The sequence below is a fragment of the Bombus fervidus genome, chromosome 16, assembly GCF_041682495.2.
Source record: "Bombus fervidus isolate BK054 chromosome 16, iyBomFerv1, whole genome shotgun sequence".
Classification (NCBI taxonomy): domain Eukaryota; kingdom Metazoa; phylum Arthropoda; class Insecta; order Hymenoptera; family Apidae; genus Bombus; species Bombus fervidus.
This window is the reverse complement of record NC_091532.1, coordinates 3,801,161-3,821,331: the sequence shown is the minus strand read 5'-3', so window position 1 is coordinate 3,821,331 and position 20,171 is coordinate 3,801,161. Positions and strand designations below refer to the sequence as shown.

Sequence of the window (20,171 nt, the reverse complement as noted above, 5' to 3'; positions counted from 1 at the left end):
CTTATCTTCGTTTCGTCGAGGCTCGCATACGATAGTTGAAGTTACGCACGTTTCACGCTTCGATCAAAGGAATTGTTCTCGTTTTCTTCGTCGACAAAGTTACTTTGTTACCTGATGCATGATACGATCTTTTGTTTTTACTTTTCCGTTCCTGGCGTTGTATCTTAATCTTGTCTCGCTGGATATATGGAAAATCTTAACTTAAGCGTCGAGCTTATTTTAAATTTCCTCAATTCTAAATCCATAAGTGCGATTTCTCACGGTAAAATATTCTAGAATACTAACATTTAAATTTACCGATAATTCAAATTTGTACATTTGTTTTCTTGGTATTCTTAACCAATAGTAGATTAAGTTACTCCTCGCCTCTTAATTCACGCGCGTAATAATTTATAACGTTAAAAATCTTTTCTCTTTTCTTTAAGTTATTACTATTTATATTAATAATTTCTATCCAACCTTCATATTCATTTTTTTTTTTCATTTTTTTTTCTCTTTTTTTTTTGTGTTTAAGTTTTGTTACTTTGATTTGTACATTCTCCCGAGCGTGCGAACGGGCTTTTGTCACGTTCTCTCCAAATCTCTCTATCCCTTTCCTTTCTCTTCCTACGTGGCGTTTGAGAAGTGCTATGCTGAGGAATCGTCCGAAAAATTAACTTTCATCTCCGTGTTATCGCGATGCTTGTTGTTGTGGTGTGCTTTCTCCTTTTCAATGTTTGATCAAGTTGTTGCGTGTATATGATTTTTGCATTTATCGTGTTCGCCTGGTATATTACCATAAATTCTCTCGAATTCTCCTTACTTGTCTTTTTCTTTTTCTTTTTTCTTTGTCGAAACAGAGTGCAAGTACTGTGGACGAGCAACGAAGTTAAACAATGTCCTCTTTTTCACTTTCTACGCTACTGAATCTTCAAGTTTCTCGTTTATGTTGTCGTTACGGTAGCTTTTTCCTCTTTCGTCTTGTCGTGGAAATTTCGTTTCTCAAAAATTAGCGCAACGAAAAAATGAATCAAAGTTCGATGAACGAGTTAAAGGTGTAAAAATTCACGTGCGGGGTAGATTGTGCGGATCACGAACTTTTGCTCTTGTTCTCTTCTGTTCTTTTATTTTTTTTCTTTTTTTTTTGTATTCGTACTTTCTTCTCTTTTTTTTTTTTTTTTTTTTTTTACAAAGAGATATTCCGAAAAGGGGTAGGGGCGATGGATTTCGTTGTTGCCACCAAGTCTTCTCTCGTGCCGCGCAACAACGAAATTCTGTGAAAAGAGCGATAGTAACTCTTACCAGCGTAGTGCTTCTCTATACATTTTGCGTTTCTGTCGTTTTTTCTGGCACGTTTTTCGCGTGCGATCGACCGTGGAAAAATACGTGAAAAATTTGGATTCGTTGTTTTGGCCGAAAAAATCAATGAATTCCGAACGTGTTCCCTCGATGTGTATCGTTTCAGGAAAAAGGAGTGTCAAGTAATCTCGTATTTTGGTGTAAATGATTTTTGATCGGTAAAGCGAATCTTTCCGTTTAATTTGACGTTGTTGGCGATGATTATAAAACAGTTGGATATCTTGATTTTGTCGCGTGTTGCATCTTCCCTTTGTTCTATGGATTTTTATCTGGCGGATTTACGTTTATCGTTTATCGATCTATGGTTTCGTGGTTATTTTATAAAACGATGTCTGTCTGTTATTCTCTTACTACTGTGTGCATATTGATTTTAGTTTCTTGGCACTTTCCTCGTTTTTCTTTGCGTTCCTTCTATTTTTTTTCTTTTTTTATTCTTCTTCGTTTTAATCATCTTTTATTCTTACTTTACAAAACGTTAATCACTCTTGTCTCTTTAAATATTTACGTTTCATAAATAAGTACGGAAGCGAAGGCCTGCGGGCGAGAAAGCATTTCCAGGAAGCGACAACGACGAAAATCGCGTCACATAAAACTGCGAGCCCGATCGCCTTTGTCGCTCACCGTTGAAACGACGTTCGTTTGCCGAGCGGACCTGGCGCCGCCGTTCTCTCCAAATATATTAAATATATTATACAATTTACCCGACTAAAGTTTCCTTTATCCCCCCCTCCCCTGATGAGCTACAGACGCGCACAGCGCAAAAAGCTGCGCGCCGTGCCCTTTTTAAACCTTTCTTTATTTTATCTCTTCCATCTCTTTTAATCTTTTTCTTTCTTCTCTTTCTTCTTTTTTTTCTTCTTTCTTTTAAATCTTTAAGTTACATATTCTTTTACGAAAAACACTCCGCTTCGCTTCTTCGCTTCTTCTACACCACCTTCCTCCTTATATTCTCCTTATAACTCTATTTAAAAAACATTTCAGACTTTCTTCGTCGCACCTCGCTTTTTTTATTTTTATTAATATCGTTAAAATTCATTAAGTTATTAAAAACGTCTAACAAAAAAATTGAAAAAGAAAGATTCACTTAGATCTCCCCAACAAGGTATCAAAAATAAACTTATTACTCTTAGATTCATTTCGCTTTTTTCACGTCGCTATCTCGCTTTTCTCATCACGTAGTTCTTCTCTTTCCATCCGCTTTGTCTCTTATTCCTTTTCCACTCAAATCCGGCGTCGTTACTCTTTTCCTTCTGTCCTCGCTCGAGTTCGATTCTTTTGTTATACCGCTCTCTCCATTTCTCTTTCTATCAATCTATCTTTATCTCTCTGCATCGTCGTGTCTTCTTTCTCATTTTCTTTCCTTCCGCTTTCAATCCTTCCGGCACTTCTCCTCTTCGAGATGCAGCGAAAAAGAAAAAGGCAAGAGAGCGGAGAGCATTGGCGCGCACCGAGCTTCCACCGCTCGCGTTCGTCTCTTTATTTTCCTCTGCATACCTTCTCTTCTATCGTTCAATTTTCCATTATCCGCCGATAGTAGTATTGCTACACACATTCAACAGAAGTTTGTTTCTCTGTAATCCGTTTGTCTTCTCACCCGATAAACAAAAATCCTAACACGCGATATAACAATTCCCTTCCATTCAAAGTACACGTTTTCTCTTTCGTAAAACTGGATTCCCTCCTACCTACATTAAACTCGTGTATTTTTGTACTAAACGCATACCAAATGCCATGATGTGAACCGACGGTCGACGACCCTGTCTTCCGATCAATCCCGTGAACCGGAAGGGATTATCGTCTTCGTCGCTATGCGCGAATGTCGGCCACCAGGTTCATCGCATTAATTCAGCATCGATCACGCGCCACGAAATTTCAAGGAAATTTGACTATCGTTAGGTAATTTACGATCTGTGCCGGTAACGAAACTTTCTATTATCGATAGGAGAAATTGAAACGTATGAAACGATGACAGGATTCCTATTATATAATTAAAACGAAACTTGGATGGCGGAGAAATTCAACGATCTTGCGAATACTCTTCTCGTGGCACGCGATGATGCGTCTCGTCAGTCCGTTAATTTATCTTCTCTCCTTTTTTTTCTTTTTCTTTTTTTTTTCTTTTTTTTTTTTTCTAATCCTCTGTCACGTTTATAGACCACTGAAACGGATCTAGCCCGTTCGAACAGTTTTTCAAGTCTCTTTCGATAAATTAGTACAAATTCACTTCACAGTTTTAAATAGTCCTGAAACGTTTAGCTTCCTTTTCACCGTGTTTTTCATCTTTCCTACCTCTTTCACTCTCCCTCCCACTCTCCGTTTTCCCCATAAAATCTCTTACACGATCGATCTTTCCCTTTCGAGCGAAAACGTTTCCTGCCCGTACGATGCATGTGCGAACCATCGTATCCTTCAACTTGCTAGACACGTGCCTTTTTTTTTACCATTTCTGCTTTCATAAATCAAAACTTAAGACTTAGGAGTTACGCGCAATCGGTCACGAATATTCTTCGTCAATGGAAAACGTCATCTTTCCATCGCGTTCACCTATCGTCTGTTAAACGTTAAAAACACTCAATGTTTGAACTTTTCTCGAATTTTGTATTATTTCTTTCGCTGATGATATACGACGAATTGTCGAAGAAAGAATCGTAAGAATTATCGTGATCGATAGTACGCGCCGTGCCGGAGACGCGACATCGCTGCGAGTTTTTAACGTATTTATTAAATTTTCAACGCATTCGTAATAATATTTGCTATCCTAATAGTGATACGACTATATATATATATATACACACACATATATATATATATAATTAAAACAAGAGGAAAATAGAGAAGAGAAATAATTACAGAATTTACAAAGATCGTTGAGGGCCGGAATTTCATAAAAATTCGCAGATGTACGATCTTCGTTTATTCGATAACTCGCTGGCGATATCCGCGTTCGCATAACGAGGCGAAGAGCGACATCAAATACATAATTAGGATGGTTTTTTCTCGTCGAATATCACTCTTCCACCTCCAGCACTTTTCTCACTGTTCTCCATTCCGCGGTTCTCTTCTCTCGATTATCCTAATCTTCCTTCTGTTTCTTTGCCATATAAGCCTAACCAGTAATTAATTACTTATCAATTAATAGTAGTATTCAACACACGCACACTCACACATTATTACATTCATTTATAAAATAAAAATCCCTGAAAAAGTTTCATAGTTAGTAGCAACCTCCTTATCATTTTGCTCTTCTTCGGGTCTCTGAAACTTCTTACATTTGTCCTCTCCTCAAAAGCGATCCTCGCTTTCTCGTGCGTACCAACGGTCGCTTTTTCATTCTCCCTTCCTCTCTTTGCGGAACATCCTTCTCGTAGCACGAAACAACGTCCGTTCCATGTACAACGTCGAACAATTCCTCGGTTTATATTCATTCTCTCGTTTATACTCTTTTCTTCCAAGCGTCTTTGCTTCATAGTTCACTCAATTTCTTCTTTCCGATCACTTTTGCTAAAAGCGACTCGACGACGAAGGATGTTGTTTTCGTCGGTATCACCTTCCATTCGCTGTTTTCGACGCCAATAACCACTCGTCGATTCCCAGCAGACGCGACCCGTCTACGTTGTGTCTGTGACCCCTCCCGCTGCTCTTCTTGACTCTTGCAAGGAACTTGAGGCGAGTAGAGCGTTTAACGCGCCATACGCATGTCACGCATTTTCACTTCACTAATACGCAAAAACTCGTAATCGCTTCTTTGGTATTACAGGCGCGAGAGGGGCGGGGATGAGGGGAATCTGCCATGAAAACTTTACGGCTTACGTCTAACTGTAGAACGAGTCACGTTTCGTTCACGTTTTCTTCGATAATTAAGTCTCGTTAATTAATGTCTCTCTGCGTTGTGATATTAAAAAAAAAAAAACTGTACCTAGAGTAGTTCTTTTCTTTTCTTTAAAAAAAAAAAAAAAAAAAAACCGCTTTCCTGTATAGAGTACTTAGTAGAAGTAAGTAGATAGTTAATAGCAGTAGTAATAGTACTAGTAATAATAGTAGTTGTAGTAGTAACATGTATAACGTAATTGTGTAATTGTTACTTAACTTCTCTGTATATTATTATAACTTTAATATTATGTAGACTTCTTTTTTTAGATTAGTTGGTTTTTATCCTTTCTCTCGTTTCACTTTTCATTATCATATTAAATCTTTAACGGTAATGAATGAGGTAATAAGGTTGTGTATGCTTTTTTTTCTTATCATCGTATCCTATTTCATCGACGAGGTGGTTTCGTTAACGTTGCGTAATCGATTCGTTCGAGTGCCACTCGTCGCTTCAACTTCTGAATTAAGCAAACTCGCAACGAAACGTGCTGTAACGCGCGTAGAAGAAGTGAGCGAACAATCTGTATATCTCTTCGACGGACGAATCGATTATAACTTATCATCCCCGCTTCGAATGGGCAGGAAGCAAATTTTTCGTCTCACTTCGTCTCGCATGATGCGTATTCGTTGGCTAACGTGCACACTTCCGTTTGATTCAACGCGGTGCTCTGCATCGCTTTCGTTTCACAGAGCTGTGTATCCTGAGCCACGAGGCTCGTTGTTGAACACGACGTAGGCCGAGTGTCACGATCGATGGCAATCGGTCGACAACATAATTTACCATTCGTTCTGTTGCAAAAATCTGTCTAAAAAAATAAAACGCTCTATATTTATTGCGTTCTCGGAAACTCGCGACAAAATCTACTTACGACAAATGAATTCGCGTACAAGACGAACTGCGGTATAAAAGGGGGCTGGCTGGAGGAGAAAACAAGACAAGAAAAGCCATCGATCATGTCACATCTTACCGTTTCGAATCAAACCTATAGAACGATTTTAAATATTATCCAATCCTATTGCATTTTGTGTGTGTGTGTGTGTGCGCGCGCGTGTGTGCGTGTGTGTGTGTGTGTACGGGTACTGTATGTGATATTTTGAACCGATAACTTTCGCGAAGTACCGTTCGTATTATGTACATCGAAGGATACATAGCCCGCGAGAAGGAGGTCGCACGTAGCCTTTTACGAGAGAATGTCAAAGCGACGAAGGCCACCCCGGCGATTCAAACGGATTCTCTGAGGCGTTGGTCGGCGTCATGTAAGTTTCAGTGACGTTACTGATTTTGTGATTGCTGTTGATTAGAAGGCGAAGTACTAGATTGTTGTTGAGCCGAGTGTTGCGACGCTGTGCCACCTTGTTGGGACGTGGCACTGCCATCTCTTCGAGTACGAGAACCACCTTCTTGGCTGCTACCACGACCAGCGCGTGAGCCTGCGACACCTGCTCCAGGTGCACCAGATGACTGTAGAACCATAGCGCGAATTCTTCTCTGTGCCGACTGTGAATCGGAGAACAAGCAAAAATATAAATTGATATATTTTATTTGTCGGGTTTTTAAGGATCGTTAAACGTCCAAGTACTTTTAACGGTAACGCGCGTAATACCTGAACAGAGAAGAAAGGGCCAATTATTTGGACGGTTGCTTCTTCATCGGCAGAAGGAGATGTGGATTGTTGTTCCGATAACTTTATGATACTTCCGGTTACACGTTGCAATTCTCGAACGTTTTGTCCACCTTTGCCAATGATTCGGCCAACTTGAGTACTTGGTACGAGAATCTCGATTGTCAATCGGACGTCCTCGGTGCCGCCCACGAATCCTTCCTCGCGCATTTTCTCGAAAATTAAGTATTGAGCCTAAAAGCGAATATTATTGGTATCGCATAATCGTTACAGGAGAACCATACGAATAACATTTATTTGAACAGAAAAAAAAAAGGAATGTCGAAGGTGGCTCGGGACCAACTATACATGCATTGTGCAACATGCTATTGGTACGGGTAAAACCCCTTCGTATTTTAATTTTCCTGTTCGATCAAGACGATACGCATAGAAAAATCGCATCTTCCTATACGAGACCAGGTTAATGGAGTACCAGCGTTTCTACACGTTTACCGACGATAAAAACCAATTGGAAACAATTGTCAAGATGTCGGGATTCGAACACGGAACCCTGACGTTTGCAAACTAGCGTGTTACTTACTCAGCCATAAAGTGACTACAAGTATGTAGCCAATAAATTAGTACGTACTGTACATTCGTTAAATCTATGTAAAACTTGTGCTTTACTTTACGTGGAATATCTTATATATATATATATATATATATATATATATATATATATATATATATATATATTACAAAATTTATATCTATCATTATCTTTACATGATTCAAAACGTTATGACAATCGTAATTTTAGGGATACGTCGATTTCTAGATCTTTCGCCTGCCAGAAACGTGCACTTTTCCATTCTTTAAGCACTTTTAGCATTAAAAATCATCAGATTTTACTTGATAATAGACTTTACTATAATCTGCGCAAAACTTACTTTCCACTGTGATTCTGGTGATCCGACGATAGTTACTTTTCTGTCATTTTGTTGTTCTACAGGCTTGTCCTGCTCAATTGGCGCGATTTTCACACTGGCGCCAGAGAATCTGATAATGTTTCTAATGTGTGAACCCTTGCTTCCTATGATGGCCCCTACACTCGTATTCGGAATGTAGAGGAACGCAGTTTCTTGCGAATCTCCTATTGGAATACCTTGCTGCGTAGGCAAGGTGGCTTGATAAGGATATGGGGCTGGTCCGGAGCCATACAAGCCGGGACCACGTGAGCTGTATCCCATACCAGCAGTGGACATCATAGCCATTGGATGTAAACCAGGAAACATCAAGCTTTGAGGCTGTAACGATCATGTTATTTCGTTTATTATTACACAAGTTCGATCGTAACATCGCATAATATTTCACACGATTCATACGCTATGACTTCCCATAACTCGTAAACACTTACAGCCATTGCTTGCAAATCATTTTCATAGCTTTGGCGTAATTTGCTGGAAATCATAGATTCAGCTTTGCTCATGTTATCGATGCTGCCTTTAACCGTGATAATGCGCTCGAGATTGAAATTGTTGATGTCATTGATACTGCTTACGGTGATCTTCGTATCTGTATCCTGCATAATTTTCTTAATGGTGGTACCACCTTTTCCGATAATTCGTCCAATCAAATTGTTGTGTGCAAGAATCCTCAATGAGATCTCGCTGTTAACAAACGATTACGGCGCGTTGATAAACACACATGTATCAATTATACAGACGCGTATAACAAATTTCACATTGTTACTTTTAACGATATGACATCGTTTGGAAATAATTTCAGAAACACCTGGAGCTTCGATAGGAAATGCATAGCGTTTTAAGCTTCTTACCCTTTACTTAAACCGTAAGCCTCTTGCTGCGTGACCTCCATAATTTTCTTGCAAGCATTCGTACAATTCTCTGGGTTACCGTAGATGGTAATAGCTTTTTCAGCAGCACCAAGGCTGTCCTTACGGTGAACATCAACTCGCGCGCGCGTCATCTGAGTGATCTGACGTATGGTAGAACCCTGGCGACCGATTATGGCTCCCACCATCTCTGATTGTACAAGAATACGGAGCGGGAAGTCTGCCTGCCGTCCGGAGCCCGAAACCCCGGAATAAGCTACGCCGCTGCGCTGGCTGCGGCCTCTACGTCGGTTCTCCACCGTAGACATTTCCACTTTTAACGGGCTACCCTCGTACTCGTGACCATTTAACTGGTTCACAGCCCTGTAAAACGGCGAAAAGACGATCGTCAGACCACAACAATCACGATTAAGGATGTCGACTATGGAAAATGGCTATGGACCGGACGATACGTGGGTTTATCTCCGCGGCAAACAACGTTGAAACTTACTGCTGTGCTTGTTCTTGCGTCTCATAGCTGATGAGGACGGTTTGTAAATTAGGATCGCGCGAGGACAATTTCTCCACGGACTGCACTTGACCGCAGTTCGAGAACAGGGCCTCTATATCTTCTATTCTGATCTGAGCTGGCAAGTTGTTTACGATAACCTTGGATCCGGCACCGCTGTAAAAAAAGAAATTCAAAAACGACAATTAGCAAACGTTACACCTCGTCTCGTTACGTTAAGGGTCGATCGTACATGGCGTGTACGATTCGCGTGGAAAGGAAGGAGAGAGAAACTTGTTTTTCAGTTACGTTTGTATTAAAATTATCGCGGTTAAAACGCTTGGGAATCGATGTAATTTTACTAACTCGGGCGAGTAAAGAGTTCTTGAATAAAAAACGAGACCTAGTTCGCAGGCTAATACATTTAAAAGCGAGAAGCAAATCGATCGTTAAAGTTAAACGGTTGTTTTTCTACCTCAAAAAAAAAAAAAGAAAAAATTGCAGTAAGCAGGAAAATCATTTATCGTCAATAATTTCTTGAAATGAGAATATATGGTTGGTCGTGCACAACGTGTGTAAGTATAACGCAGGATTTGGGTCAAGAATTTCTCGGTATCGGCTTGAGATCGTCAAAGAGGACGGTGCCTGCTAAACAAAAATCAACTCGACGAGGAAAGAGCATACGACGAGTCAACACGAACGTACTCGGACGATAGTATGGTTACCAATCGAAATTGCAAGGCGGGGTTGTTACAACAGCTTCTCCAAACTTTTTTACCGCATTTAAGTAAATATTTCGTAAAAGTCGAGAAAATATCGTTATAATATAAAAAACATCGATACAAATGTTAGAAATTCGTTACGGATAGAATACCAACGTGTTGCAATTTCCACGAACGTTTCTACGAAGGAGAATTAAAAATACCAGAATCGCTGATCGCTAGTTACGTGAAAATCGCTATATATCGTGTTATTGGAATTATCTGTAAGTTCAGTTTCGGTTTTGTTTTACGTTTATAAATACGATACGATTGCTAATTACGCAAAATAAAGAAACTAATTATGCGAAATAAAGAGACCAAACAGCGATATCGTTGGAAAAAGTTCGATAATGAAAAGTTTATCGCGCACGGTCGTTAGAAATTTGCTCGTAACGAGCAGCCGTTCGATTCGCGACGATACACGGTGATCTGTAAATTAACGCGAGTCTACCATATCCCAGAGGCTTGACGATATTCTCGCCAAGAGCATCATCAGCAAAGATCGCATATGTGCGGATGCCTCTGTTGACATTTTCTCTTTCTTTCTTTCGTTCAACATCTCCACGTCGAATTTATCATCCTCCTCGCCCCTTGCGAGGGAGACGGCGCAACATGAAAGGCATCGCGAATCAAAAACAAACTCCAGCCGTACGTAGTACCCTATCTAAATACCAAATGCGCCTTCGATTCGTCACTCCGTCTCTCTTCAAACATAATTCCCCGCAAAATTGGCAATGCGAAACAGTGCGTAGTAATTTCATTTCGCGTTCATTACGTCGGTATGTTCCTACGTTTCCTCTTTTCGCGGATATACTCGCGTCCACGTTAATCGAATTTCAAGGGGTGAAAAATCGCGAAATTGGACGCAGCCACGGCACTGGGCGCGACGCAACATGAATGAACCAAATGGCAAGTAAGAAGAGGACGCGGAACGTGAAGAAGGAAAAGGAGGGTGAAACGGCTGAGACTCTCACTTTCGTACGTATCGATTTTTCAGCTCGCCGACCCACTCAGCGTCAGGGCTTTCGACTAACCTTGAAGAAAACGTACCGACCGACCTAGCTTGTGCTCGGCCAATTATTACGGCCCGATGAGGACGCGGATAATCTCGTATTCGGTCGGTTCGATCGAAAAAGTAAAACAATCGCCGTGTTTTTTCTCACGGAAGCAGTGGCATTAAACGCGCGTATAGGCGTGTGAAATTTAAATTTTTCCCGTTGCTAATTACTCTCCCATTCCGCGGACAATTTGCAAAGATAACCGATATTACTTAATCGTATAGCTACGCGTCCGCTCGTGCTCGCGATAATATCACGTCTTGTAGCCGTCCTGTTCGCGTATGAACGAAACTAACGACGAGCGAACATTCTATCGTCGAGGAAGGTCGAGGGGCAACCGAGATATTCGATATAAATACGCGTGAAAATACGGAATACCGTGGTGGTTGTTGGCGCCAATTGAAAGGATCGTCGGACGACGATTCCGGAGATAGGCGTAAAATCTTGCACGACAAATAAAACGGTTGAACGACGGTACGGCACAAAAGGTGAGAGGGCGACGCGCGTGTTACGTGTGTGTGATGGAACTAATTCCAACCCCCCGGAAAACCTTAACCGAACAACTACCGTGGAGCACAACGCGTTCCTGGGTGGCCGATAGAGACTCCTCTCTCTGTCCATCGTCGGGGGCTGGAGGTTCGAGGCTCGTCGAACCGAACTCTTGGACGTGCACGTGCTCGCGCCTGTAGAGAGACAACACGTTCGACCGAGAAAAGTCGATATTATGTCTCTGTTCGTACACAGAAGGTTCGTTTGCACGCGTGTATCGGTACGGGTTACGGGGCTACAGTGAGAACCGTGCAAAGGGTGGAGGACGGCAGTTTGGTGGCAGGATGGAATCGCGGGGGTGGCAGCGAGGGTGAGAGCGGAGGCAGGCCTTTGTTTCGTGTGCTTTTGGGGATTTTCGGCGGCACCCGGTGTGGTGTGAGGTATATATGCAGGAGTGCGCAAGGGAACGTTGATATCGTCGGTTTCGTCTGGCACGCGGGTCCGTCTCCTCCACCGGCACGAACCCCCCACCCCCACCAACCTATCTCCACGAGGAACCAGCTAGAGCAGTAACCCACCAGCGCACACCAACATCGCCAACCACCACCACGTCACCTCCAACCTCAACCCTTTTTGCGCCTCTTTCCCTTGCTACCCTTCCTGACCACCGGCCTGCTCTGTCTCTCCTATTCTCCCCCGTCCTGCACACCCGCCGACGCATCACCCTTGCCGGATCTTGCACGCACGTGTAACTCGCGATTTCGTCCGTTCACCTTTAACGAAAGGCGGTATTTTCGTACGCCCACCACAGCGACGGAGGAAGCGAAAGAGACACGCGGGAAGAGCACAAGAGCAAACCGATAGATAGAGAAGGGAAGACGGGGAGAGAGAGAGAGAGTGAGAGAGAGAGAGAGAGGGGGGGCCTTTTCTGAGCCCGAGGCACATACCGACAGGGATGGACGCGCGACGACCGCAGACCACGGGTCACCCCCGTGGAAGAGCTTTTGATCTCGCCTAAGACACGTTTTTTCGGACTCTCTTTTTCTTCTCTACTTTACTCCTTTTTTTTTCGTTTAACAAGCCAATGGACTCGGACGGTCGCTTCTGGAGGAAGCGATGGTCGGAAGCGGGTCGCGGGAGGGATAGAGGTCGGGGAAACAGGGGGAGGGGGCAGTTGACGAAAAGTTCGAGGGTCGTAATGCGGTGCAGTTAATTGTGAAGGGAATTGGGACTCGTTACGCGCCGCTAGTCGCGTAAAAATGGAGCACATTTACGCAGGGGTAATTAGCGCGCGAGCCACGCGTGTGGCGATTTTTTTCTTGCTTTTTAGAGATGCACCGGGAATTACGCCGTGTAATCATCCCCTGTGAGTTTTATGGTCCCGTTGCTCGTATTTATACGTTTTACCGGACCGTACTTCCAATCTACGAAGTAGCGGCGCGTTTGTCGCTTTTAATTGCGTTTTACCGTCCACATGGTGCGCGTGATTTTTTCGCCAACGTTCGTCTTCTATTAACTCGTCTAAGTCGTTGCCGTAGCCGCTGTCTTTCCCAAGTCATCGTCGCAAGTCTACCCTCGCGAAGGATAAAACCACCTAACGTTCATCCTGCGACTAGATCCGATCAAAACGTACACTTTCGTTCCATCGATTTGATAAAACGGTACTTGTACTTGAGAAACGTCCGAACGTCCTACTTTCGCCCTAAAGCGCGTACAATCGACGAATAAATATTAACGGAAAAAGAAACTGGGCAAGAGAGTGGCGCTCGATGGAACGTGTACGGTCCTGGCCGGAGAAGCGTCGACGACGTCGTTGACTGAACCGGCGGGGCGCACGGCGCCAAAATCGATTTTGAAAAGGGAAAGTGGCATGTACGTGCCAGCAGCGTGGCTTTACATATACAGTATGCGCACGATTCGCGACAAAAACGTGTAGGAGGTAAAACTGCAGTCGCGCCGAATAAAGGTTGCAGCACACACCACGTACGTTGCAGATGCGCGCGGCAGCCAACACACCTACACGCGCACAGGAAACGCGTGTGCAACGCGACTCTAGCGCGCAGATACGCCACACATCCAACATTTACATATACACGCGAGCTCTGGTTGATGCCTCTTTTTTCTGGCCACGAGTACCTCTTTCCCATTCATGTGTGAGCGTTAGAAGGGAAGTTGGCGTCTCAATTCGGTGTAACGTGCATGTACCTGTACGGGTGCGTGGCACGTGTACTCCGCTTGCCTGTTACGCGTGCGTGTGCATGCCACGCACGTGTATACGATGCGCTGGGCTCTGTGAATGGCGCCACATGATGACAATTTCGGTGATTTTTCCCGGTGTTCAAGCCGGAAGCGACGCGCTCGCCTGATGGAGCGTCGGCGGACTCACGGTCTTCTCTTTGTATTTCCACGAATTTTGATAAATCGGATATAACCGAAGAGGCAGCGAAACGATTATTAAATTGTTAATTTTCACCGATTGAACTGATCAATGGGACAGCCATTTGGCCACATACTACGGAGATAGACGAGAGAAAGTTTAAAGGATAAAAGAAATGGAAAGAAAAAGGAACTGATATTAGAAGACACCCGAATCTCGTATCTGGCAGTAATTTAAATATATCAAGTTTCGAGAAAAAGAAGATTCGCGTGTAATAAGTTGATACTTTGACAGATTAGCTCACGGATGGCTTAACTTTTGTGGGTTAACGCTCCAGCACGAGTTATTTTTAACCGTTTTATGTGTATCAATGAGATCCAATAGATATCGGCCATAATGTAGGAGATAAGACGAATATTCGACAGTACCGGTAGAAAGATTTACCATGCTTCTGAAAGTTTTTCAACGTTGAGACGTACAAAGCGAACACCAAGTTGATAACTCGCTGTATTGAAAAGCGATACGCGACCGATGCGTTTCGTTGTCGACGAAAAAGATAAGATTCCTGCGGGAGCTTGTTAATATTGACACACCTCGGGTGTGAACCTTCGTGCATCGCTTTCGGTATCTCCCGATCCATGATAAATATATATTACCTAGCACTCGTTAACGTTCGAAATAGAGTAGCGTAAGATCATTCTGGCACCGTTGTTTAATATCGCTGCTATCCGCAATACGCTATCTACGATACTTACTACTGAAATGGACTCCGACATGGGTTGTACGAGATATTCAAACACGCGACCAGTATTGTGTGCGATAAAAATTTATACCTAGTCACGGCATAATTTTCCAGATAACAATTTTTTTTTAATTATCGCCACACGCGATTGCAAGTGCAGTTACGATAAGAAACAATGTATCGATATTTTAGATATTCCGCTTATCGACATAGCCCACGTTAAAACGCAGGATTAACGTACGGGTGGAATATTCAAGACGGTTCGTAGGTGAGACAAGATTCGAATCGACGAGTATAAACAAATTCTGGCATTTAAAAAAGGTTGTAAGAGGCAAAGGGTAGGCGTACGTATAGCTCGGTTGATAAGCGCCGTTCAAACACCGTTTTCGTTCTATTTTGATCGTCTACATCGAGTGCAAATTATTGAAAGCAGCCTCGATACCTTATCGATACAGCGACTGTATAATACGAGCGAGTACCGCGAAGAGTCACAACGTGATACGATAGCGACGTTCCAAGTGCGTGGCGGTCCGGTTGCGAATCGCAGGTTTCAACGATGCCGTATAGCCGCGTGCAACCGTAGCAACCGACTAGCCGAGAAAGCTTAGTGCCACATTGTTTGGCGCCTGTAAAACCGTCGTCGAATCGAGGTCGCGATCGTCGCCACTGCAACCAAGGGTCAACGAGTTAGAGGAAAAAGACGGCCACGACGATAACACGTTCCTGAACGACGGAAAAACTGTTCGATAAAAACTACTGGCCGAGTTATCGGCCGGAAACGGTGTAATCGGTACGGTTACACGATAGTTGTGAGTTTCAGCCTGTTACACGTTCACCAGAACACTTATCTACTCTTCCGTGGGTTTCGGGAAGGTGTACGCGTATCATGAGAGTCGGAACAGCTGTAACGCGCGTTCACCGTTTCCAACCGCGTTATATTCGTTATACTAGCGCGACGAGAGAAGAAAACGCAGCGACGTCACCGATCGACCTATGCGTGTAATACAAAACGCAACGTGGTCGTGGCGTGCATATCGAAAGTTATGACTCACGACGCTCTGGATCTACGAACTCTGCCTTCGTGAGAGAGTCTGTGTTCGCGTCCATTGACAACGACACGTCGCGTACAAAGACGATGATGCTACACACCTTCCTATTCCCGCGGACTAAACCACACCGCTTATACGGTTTACGGCGTGTTCCGGTTATGCCTTCGAATTATCCCATTTAATCCAATGCCCACGTAAAGAGTAAAACAGATTATGCGTTATAAATGGACGATGCGATCTAGATTTGCGAGTAGCGCCGCGTCGACTATAGCGCGCCCGCTTATATAGCGTTCCAGTAGTTTTCTCTATAATAGCAGAATCGTTTATATTAACCAGAGTTTTTTCAACGCGACCCAAGTAACTTTTTTCTGTTCTCGCGACGCATACAGATCGAACTAGTTAGATTGCAGCGTTCGTGCGTGTATATATATCTACCTATGTGCATCAATAATGCAACAATCCTCGATGAACGTTAAAGATCATGCAGAAATTACGCTCGATGCTTCGTGATTATACGATCGGACCGAGTGATTTTCAGTGTACAGTTATGAACGGTACAATTTCATGAAAAGTTCAGCCTCCGATCTGGCGGAGCAAGAACTCGTCGTCCCAATTTTCATGATTACACTCGCGCTTCTCGTTCGATCGTAACAAAGTATACTATAGAGCTCGCGTTGCTCTATTTAAATCTTTCCGCGGAAATCTTTGCGTGCAACCCTGCCGCGTTGATACGAACTGGACTGTCGATCGAACGATGGTTTCGTGAAAAATAACTTTTGATATTTAACGATCGGACATCGAATTCGTATTACGTCGCCGATGTAAACTGTTGTGTCTTCGGTTTCGACGCGGATACGACTTTCTTACTCAATGTATATATAGATAATTTTTGTACCATCTGCAAGCGATGACTCGATTCAAGCGAAAGTTGCAGATACGCCCATTTGAGTTTTACGCGGCTGAAATTCTGCTCGCCACTTCGCCTTCTACCACCCGTTTCCATCCATTCGGACTTTTACCGCTTTATACCATCCATATGCTTTCGAGAAATTTTCTAATCTCTTCGGTGTCATATTCGACTAGTCGTTGCGCGTGTATCGTATTCGATTGGCAACTAAGTGATCGCGCATTTTGTCAATACCATCTAATAAGAAAATCCGCATTCGTTTAGTTGCTATCCCAATAGAAACGCGCAGTCTCGAACGCGAAACGTGCGCAGTGGACACTTGGAGTATTTATCGGTAACATTCGTGATTCGTCTAAACGTTTCTCGGCGTCGCTATCTATAAAGAATCCGTGCTTAGCGCGCAAAGATTATGAGGAAGAAACGACAAAGAAGATGGACAATTAAGAGCACGTAGGAATATTTTCTGTATGAATATGACCCAACTCCGACCTGACTCGATTAGACCGATTACGTGCAGCAACTTACGTCGACTTTGTTCGAAAGACGTCCAAAGTCTTGCTTTAAATCGCGTAATATCATTAACCACGGCGTTACAAGTTTGATCGACGATAAATTACTCGTAAACTTTGCTAGGTTTAACGAAGACGTTGCGGCATCGCCGATAGCCCAGCGAGCGTTTCTCAAATACAAACTTGATATATTTTTTATCGACTGCAGCGATCTAGCCGATAGTCTGGTACTATATCGGCAGATCGATGAAAAATATACGGTGCCCTGAGAGGAAGTTTAGCAAGAGGAAGAGAAGCATGGCGAGCGAAAGAATTTCACGCCTGGAGAAAATTTCGCGTATACCGAGGCAGAGAAATCCGTGGATGTTGCACAACTGACATAGAAATTCGCAAGCGCGATGGAGAAATAGAGGGGGGGAGAGAAAGAGAGAGCGCGCGAAACGATTGAAACGGGCCAGGAGGAATTAAACAAAAACGAATCGACGGTTCGAGTATTATGCGGCAGAATTTCAATTGACTTTGTCCCGGTTAATGCCGGAATCCCTATTCCGGCACGCGGTTGTCGCTATTATAGCGACTGGCCTCGATATACAAACTGCTAAACGGTCATTTTATTTTTAACTTTACATTCAAGTTCCGCGCGGCCACCGACTGAAACAAAAGGAGGCTTTTATTTGAACTCAATAATATCGAGTTGTCACGAAGGTTGGACTCGAGTTAGTGTGCACGCTAATACCCCGCCCGTTCCGTTCAGTCATAACCTCGTTACATTCGAACTCTTTAAACACCTGCCCAAGCTCGATGGACGCGTCGCTAATTGTAAGTACCATTGTTCCTCCTTTCGTCGTTTTTCATTTTCCCCTTTCGTTAAATATTTACTAGGCTTTCCTACGAATTGCGATCGTCCCAGGCGATCGGCTCGTTAACATTTTTCATTCGACGTCGTTAACCGATTCGACGATCGCTATTGGGGCGCGTATCGCGCTTGTAAACATCGTGGAAGCAGAGCAGAAAAACGAGTGGACGCAACGTAATACGCCGGTGTGTACAGGGTGAGCGCCACACGATGATTAAATAGCGGCGCGATCTTGTAACGCGATACGTTCGGATATTTTTGTATTCGAAAAGTTATTACATACGATAAAAGCCAAGGGGATTCGTTAACGCCACCGTGGTGTTTCATCGGCGCGGAGACGATTTTTCCTCTCGAGACGCCGGCCGCTTCGAGCAACGCCAGCGATTTCGTATCTCGGCGAGAAAATAATTCTTGGAAAATAGCGGAGAAAAAGAAAAGAAACAGGAAGATCGTGAAAAAAAAAGAGGAACGAGGCTGATCGAGCGCGATCTCCAGATCAACGCTTTCCGTATTTACGATTGGGAAAGATCATCGAGTGGCACGCTCGAAAAACAACTTTTGCAATTCATGATCACGCGTCACACGGTACCCGGAGAAACGGAGAAGGCGACAGAGGCGCGAGCGAGAGAAAACCAACCTATATACGTGAATCTTTCTCGGGAGAAAAAAGGGGGGCAAGGAGGATGTAGCCTCGACTCGCACACGCACTGGCTGCCCGTGAAAGATGAAGTAGGTATCGATAAATTGTCGAGAGCATCAATTACAATCGTATACAATTACGAGCGCTACCTTTCACCGAGCGCGACCGGCCAGGCACACGTGGCGCTCTTAACGGCGTCGACAACCGCGCGCGCGCTCGGGAACGCGACAACGATTTCCGGCCGGTTCGTGGAAGAAGAAGACGATAAAAAAGGACAAAGAACCATACGCGGCGGGAAGGGGTTCGCGCCAGTCAGAAGACGAGGAACAAGAGGAGAGGAGAAGAAGGACGAGAAACGGAGAGAGAGATAAAGAGAGAGAGAGAGAGAGAGAGAGAGGGGAGGGACGGAATAGAAGGAACTGGAAGTTAGAGAGAAGAAGCACAGAGAAAAGGATAGGAAAGGTGCGATGAGTCAACGCGCGGGAACGGCGACGAATCATCGTCAATTTCACCGCGGAGCTATGCAGACCGGCGACCACTGACGTAATCATAGCACGGAGGCACCATTGGCCCTTCTATCGTGGCGTTGTTACCAGAACGATCTGCTTTTCTGCAATGCAAAAGAAGGGGAGGAATAACGATCCTCGGGGGGATTTCCCACATACGCAACGAGTCACTGCCACTTCCAGGTAGCCACTGATAATTTCCTCTTTGCATATCCGCCGACGTTCTAGCAGCGTATGTCAATGTCTTCGTTTCTTGGAAGAAAGCCGGCTCTCCGTCGTTTCCTGGCTCTTTCTTTGTCGCGTTCACGATCACGGTTATCGATTTCAACATGACTAAAATTATCGTCCAATTTGCTTCGGTCCGCGTGCACACGGACGTGTTGAATGTTTAACGATACAATGATCGAAGGTGAAACGGTGGCCATAGATGAAACGAACGTCGAATTGGGATCCTCTTCCGGTCATCTGAACTAATCTCGAATCCCGATGCTGCCCGCTTTAAAACGATTCCTTCGTAAACGATCGCGTTTCATAGACGAGCACTACATTCAACTTAAATAATTTAAAGGACGTTCTGTCTTGCGAACGACTCGCGAATGTATTTAAATATTTATTCGAAATAAATATGGAATCGATAGAATACATCGTGGAAACGTTACGAAGGTACAGTGAATTTTTGCAAGAGCGATTATCGCGTCTCGTGTTACGAGGCGAAGCATAACTCCGAGTTACACCGGGAGACGAAGGCGCGCGCGAGCGCGCGTTTCGACGCGGCTAGAAGGCGTGCGTATAATAAGATTTGGGCTGGTCGAATTCATTCAACCACCGCTTCGATAATTCTGAACGAAACAAGGCGAACCGACGGCTAAAAGAGACGCTAATACGGACATTGAAAAGCCGACAGTCGAAAAAGGGAGGAGAGAAGGCGGGAGAAGCGCGGTAGTGGAAGAGCAGAGAGGACACGCACGTCGCCGTCGCGACGTTCTCTTTTCCTCGTTCGGTCCAGCGCTAAGCCGACAGAGAAGTTTATTCTAGGACGACGAAATTCACAATAACGATCCGAGAGGAGACGCGGCCGCAGACGGGCTCGAGATATTTCTGCGCGACGAATTAGCAAGTTGGTCTGCAA

The 20,171-nt window shown here is 43.9% G+C and overlaps 2 protein-coding genes across 3 annotated transcripts in view; both read right to left on the bottom strand.

The window, feature by feature from the left end:
* The window catches only part of LOC139995838 (chromobox protein homolog 5), a 193,930-nt gene that overhangs the window by 48,801 nt on the left and 124,958 nt on the right, over positions 1 to 20,171 (bottom strand). The window lies entirely within an intron of this gene.
* The window catches only part of Imp (IGF-II mRNA-binding protein), a 71,560-nt gene continuing 52,524 nt past the window's right edge, over positions 1,136 to 20,171 (bottom strand). For both annotated transcript variants that reach the window (XM_072019684.1, XM_072019685.1), the window contains 6 exons: positions 9,152 to 9,325; positions 8,644 to 9,024; positions 8,224 to 8,476; positions 7,757 to 8,113; positions 6,810 to 7,061; positions 1,136 to 6,703 (listed from right to left, as the gene is read on the bottom strand). In XM_072019684.1, the coding sequence (XP_071875785.1) occupies positions 6,479 to 6,703; positions 6,810 to 7,061; positions 7,757 to 8,113; positions 8,224 to 8,476; positions 8,644 to 9,024; positions 9,152 to 9,325 (1,642 nt within the window). In that variant the 3' untranslated portion in view covers positions 1,136 to 6,478. The remainder of the gene's footprint in view (positions 6,704 to 6,809; positions 7,062 to 7,756; positions 8,114 to 8,223; positions 8,477 to 8,643; positions 9,025 to 9,151; positions 9,326 to 20,171) is intronic.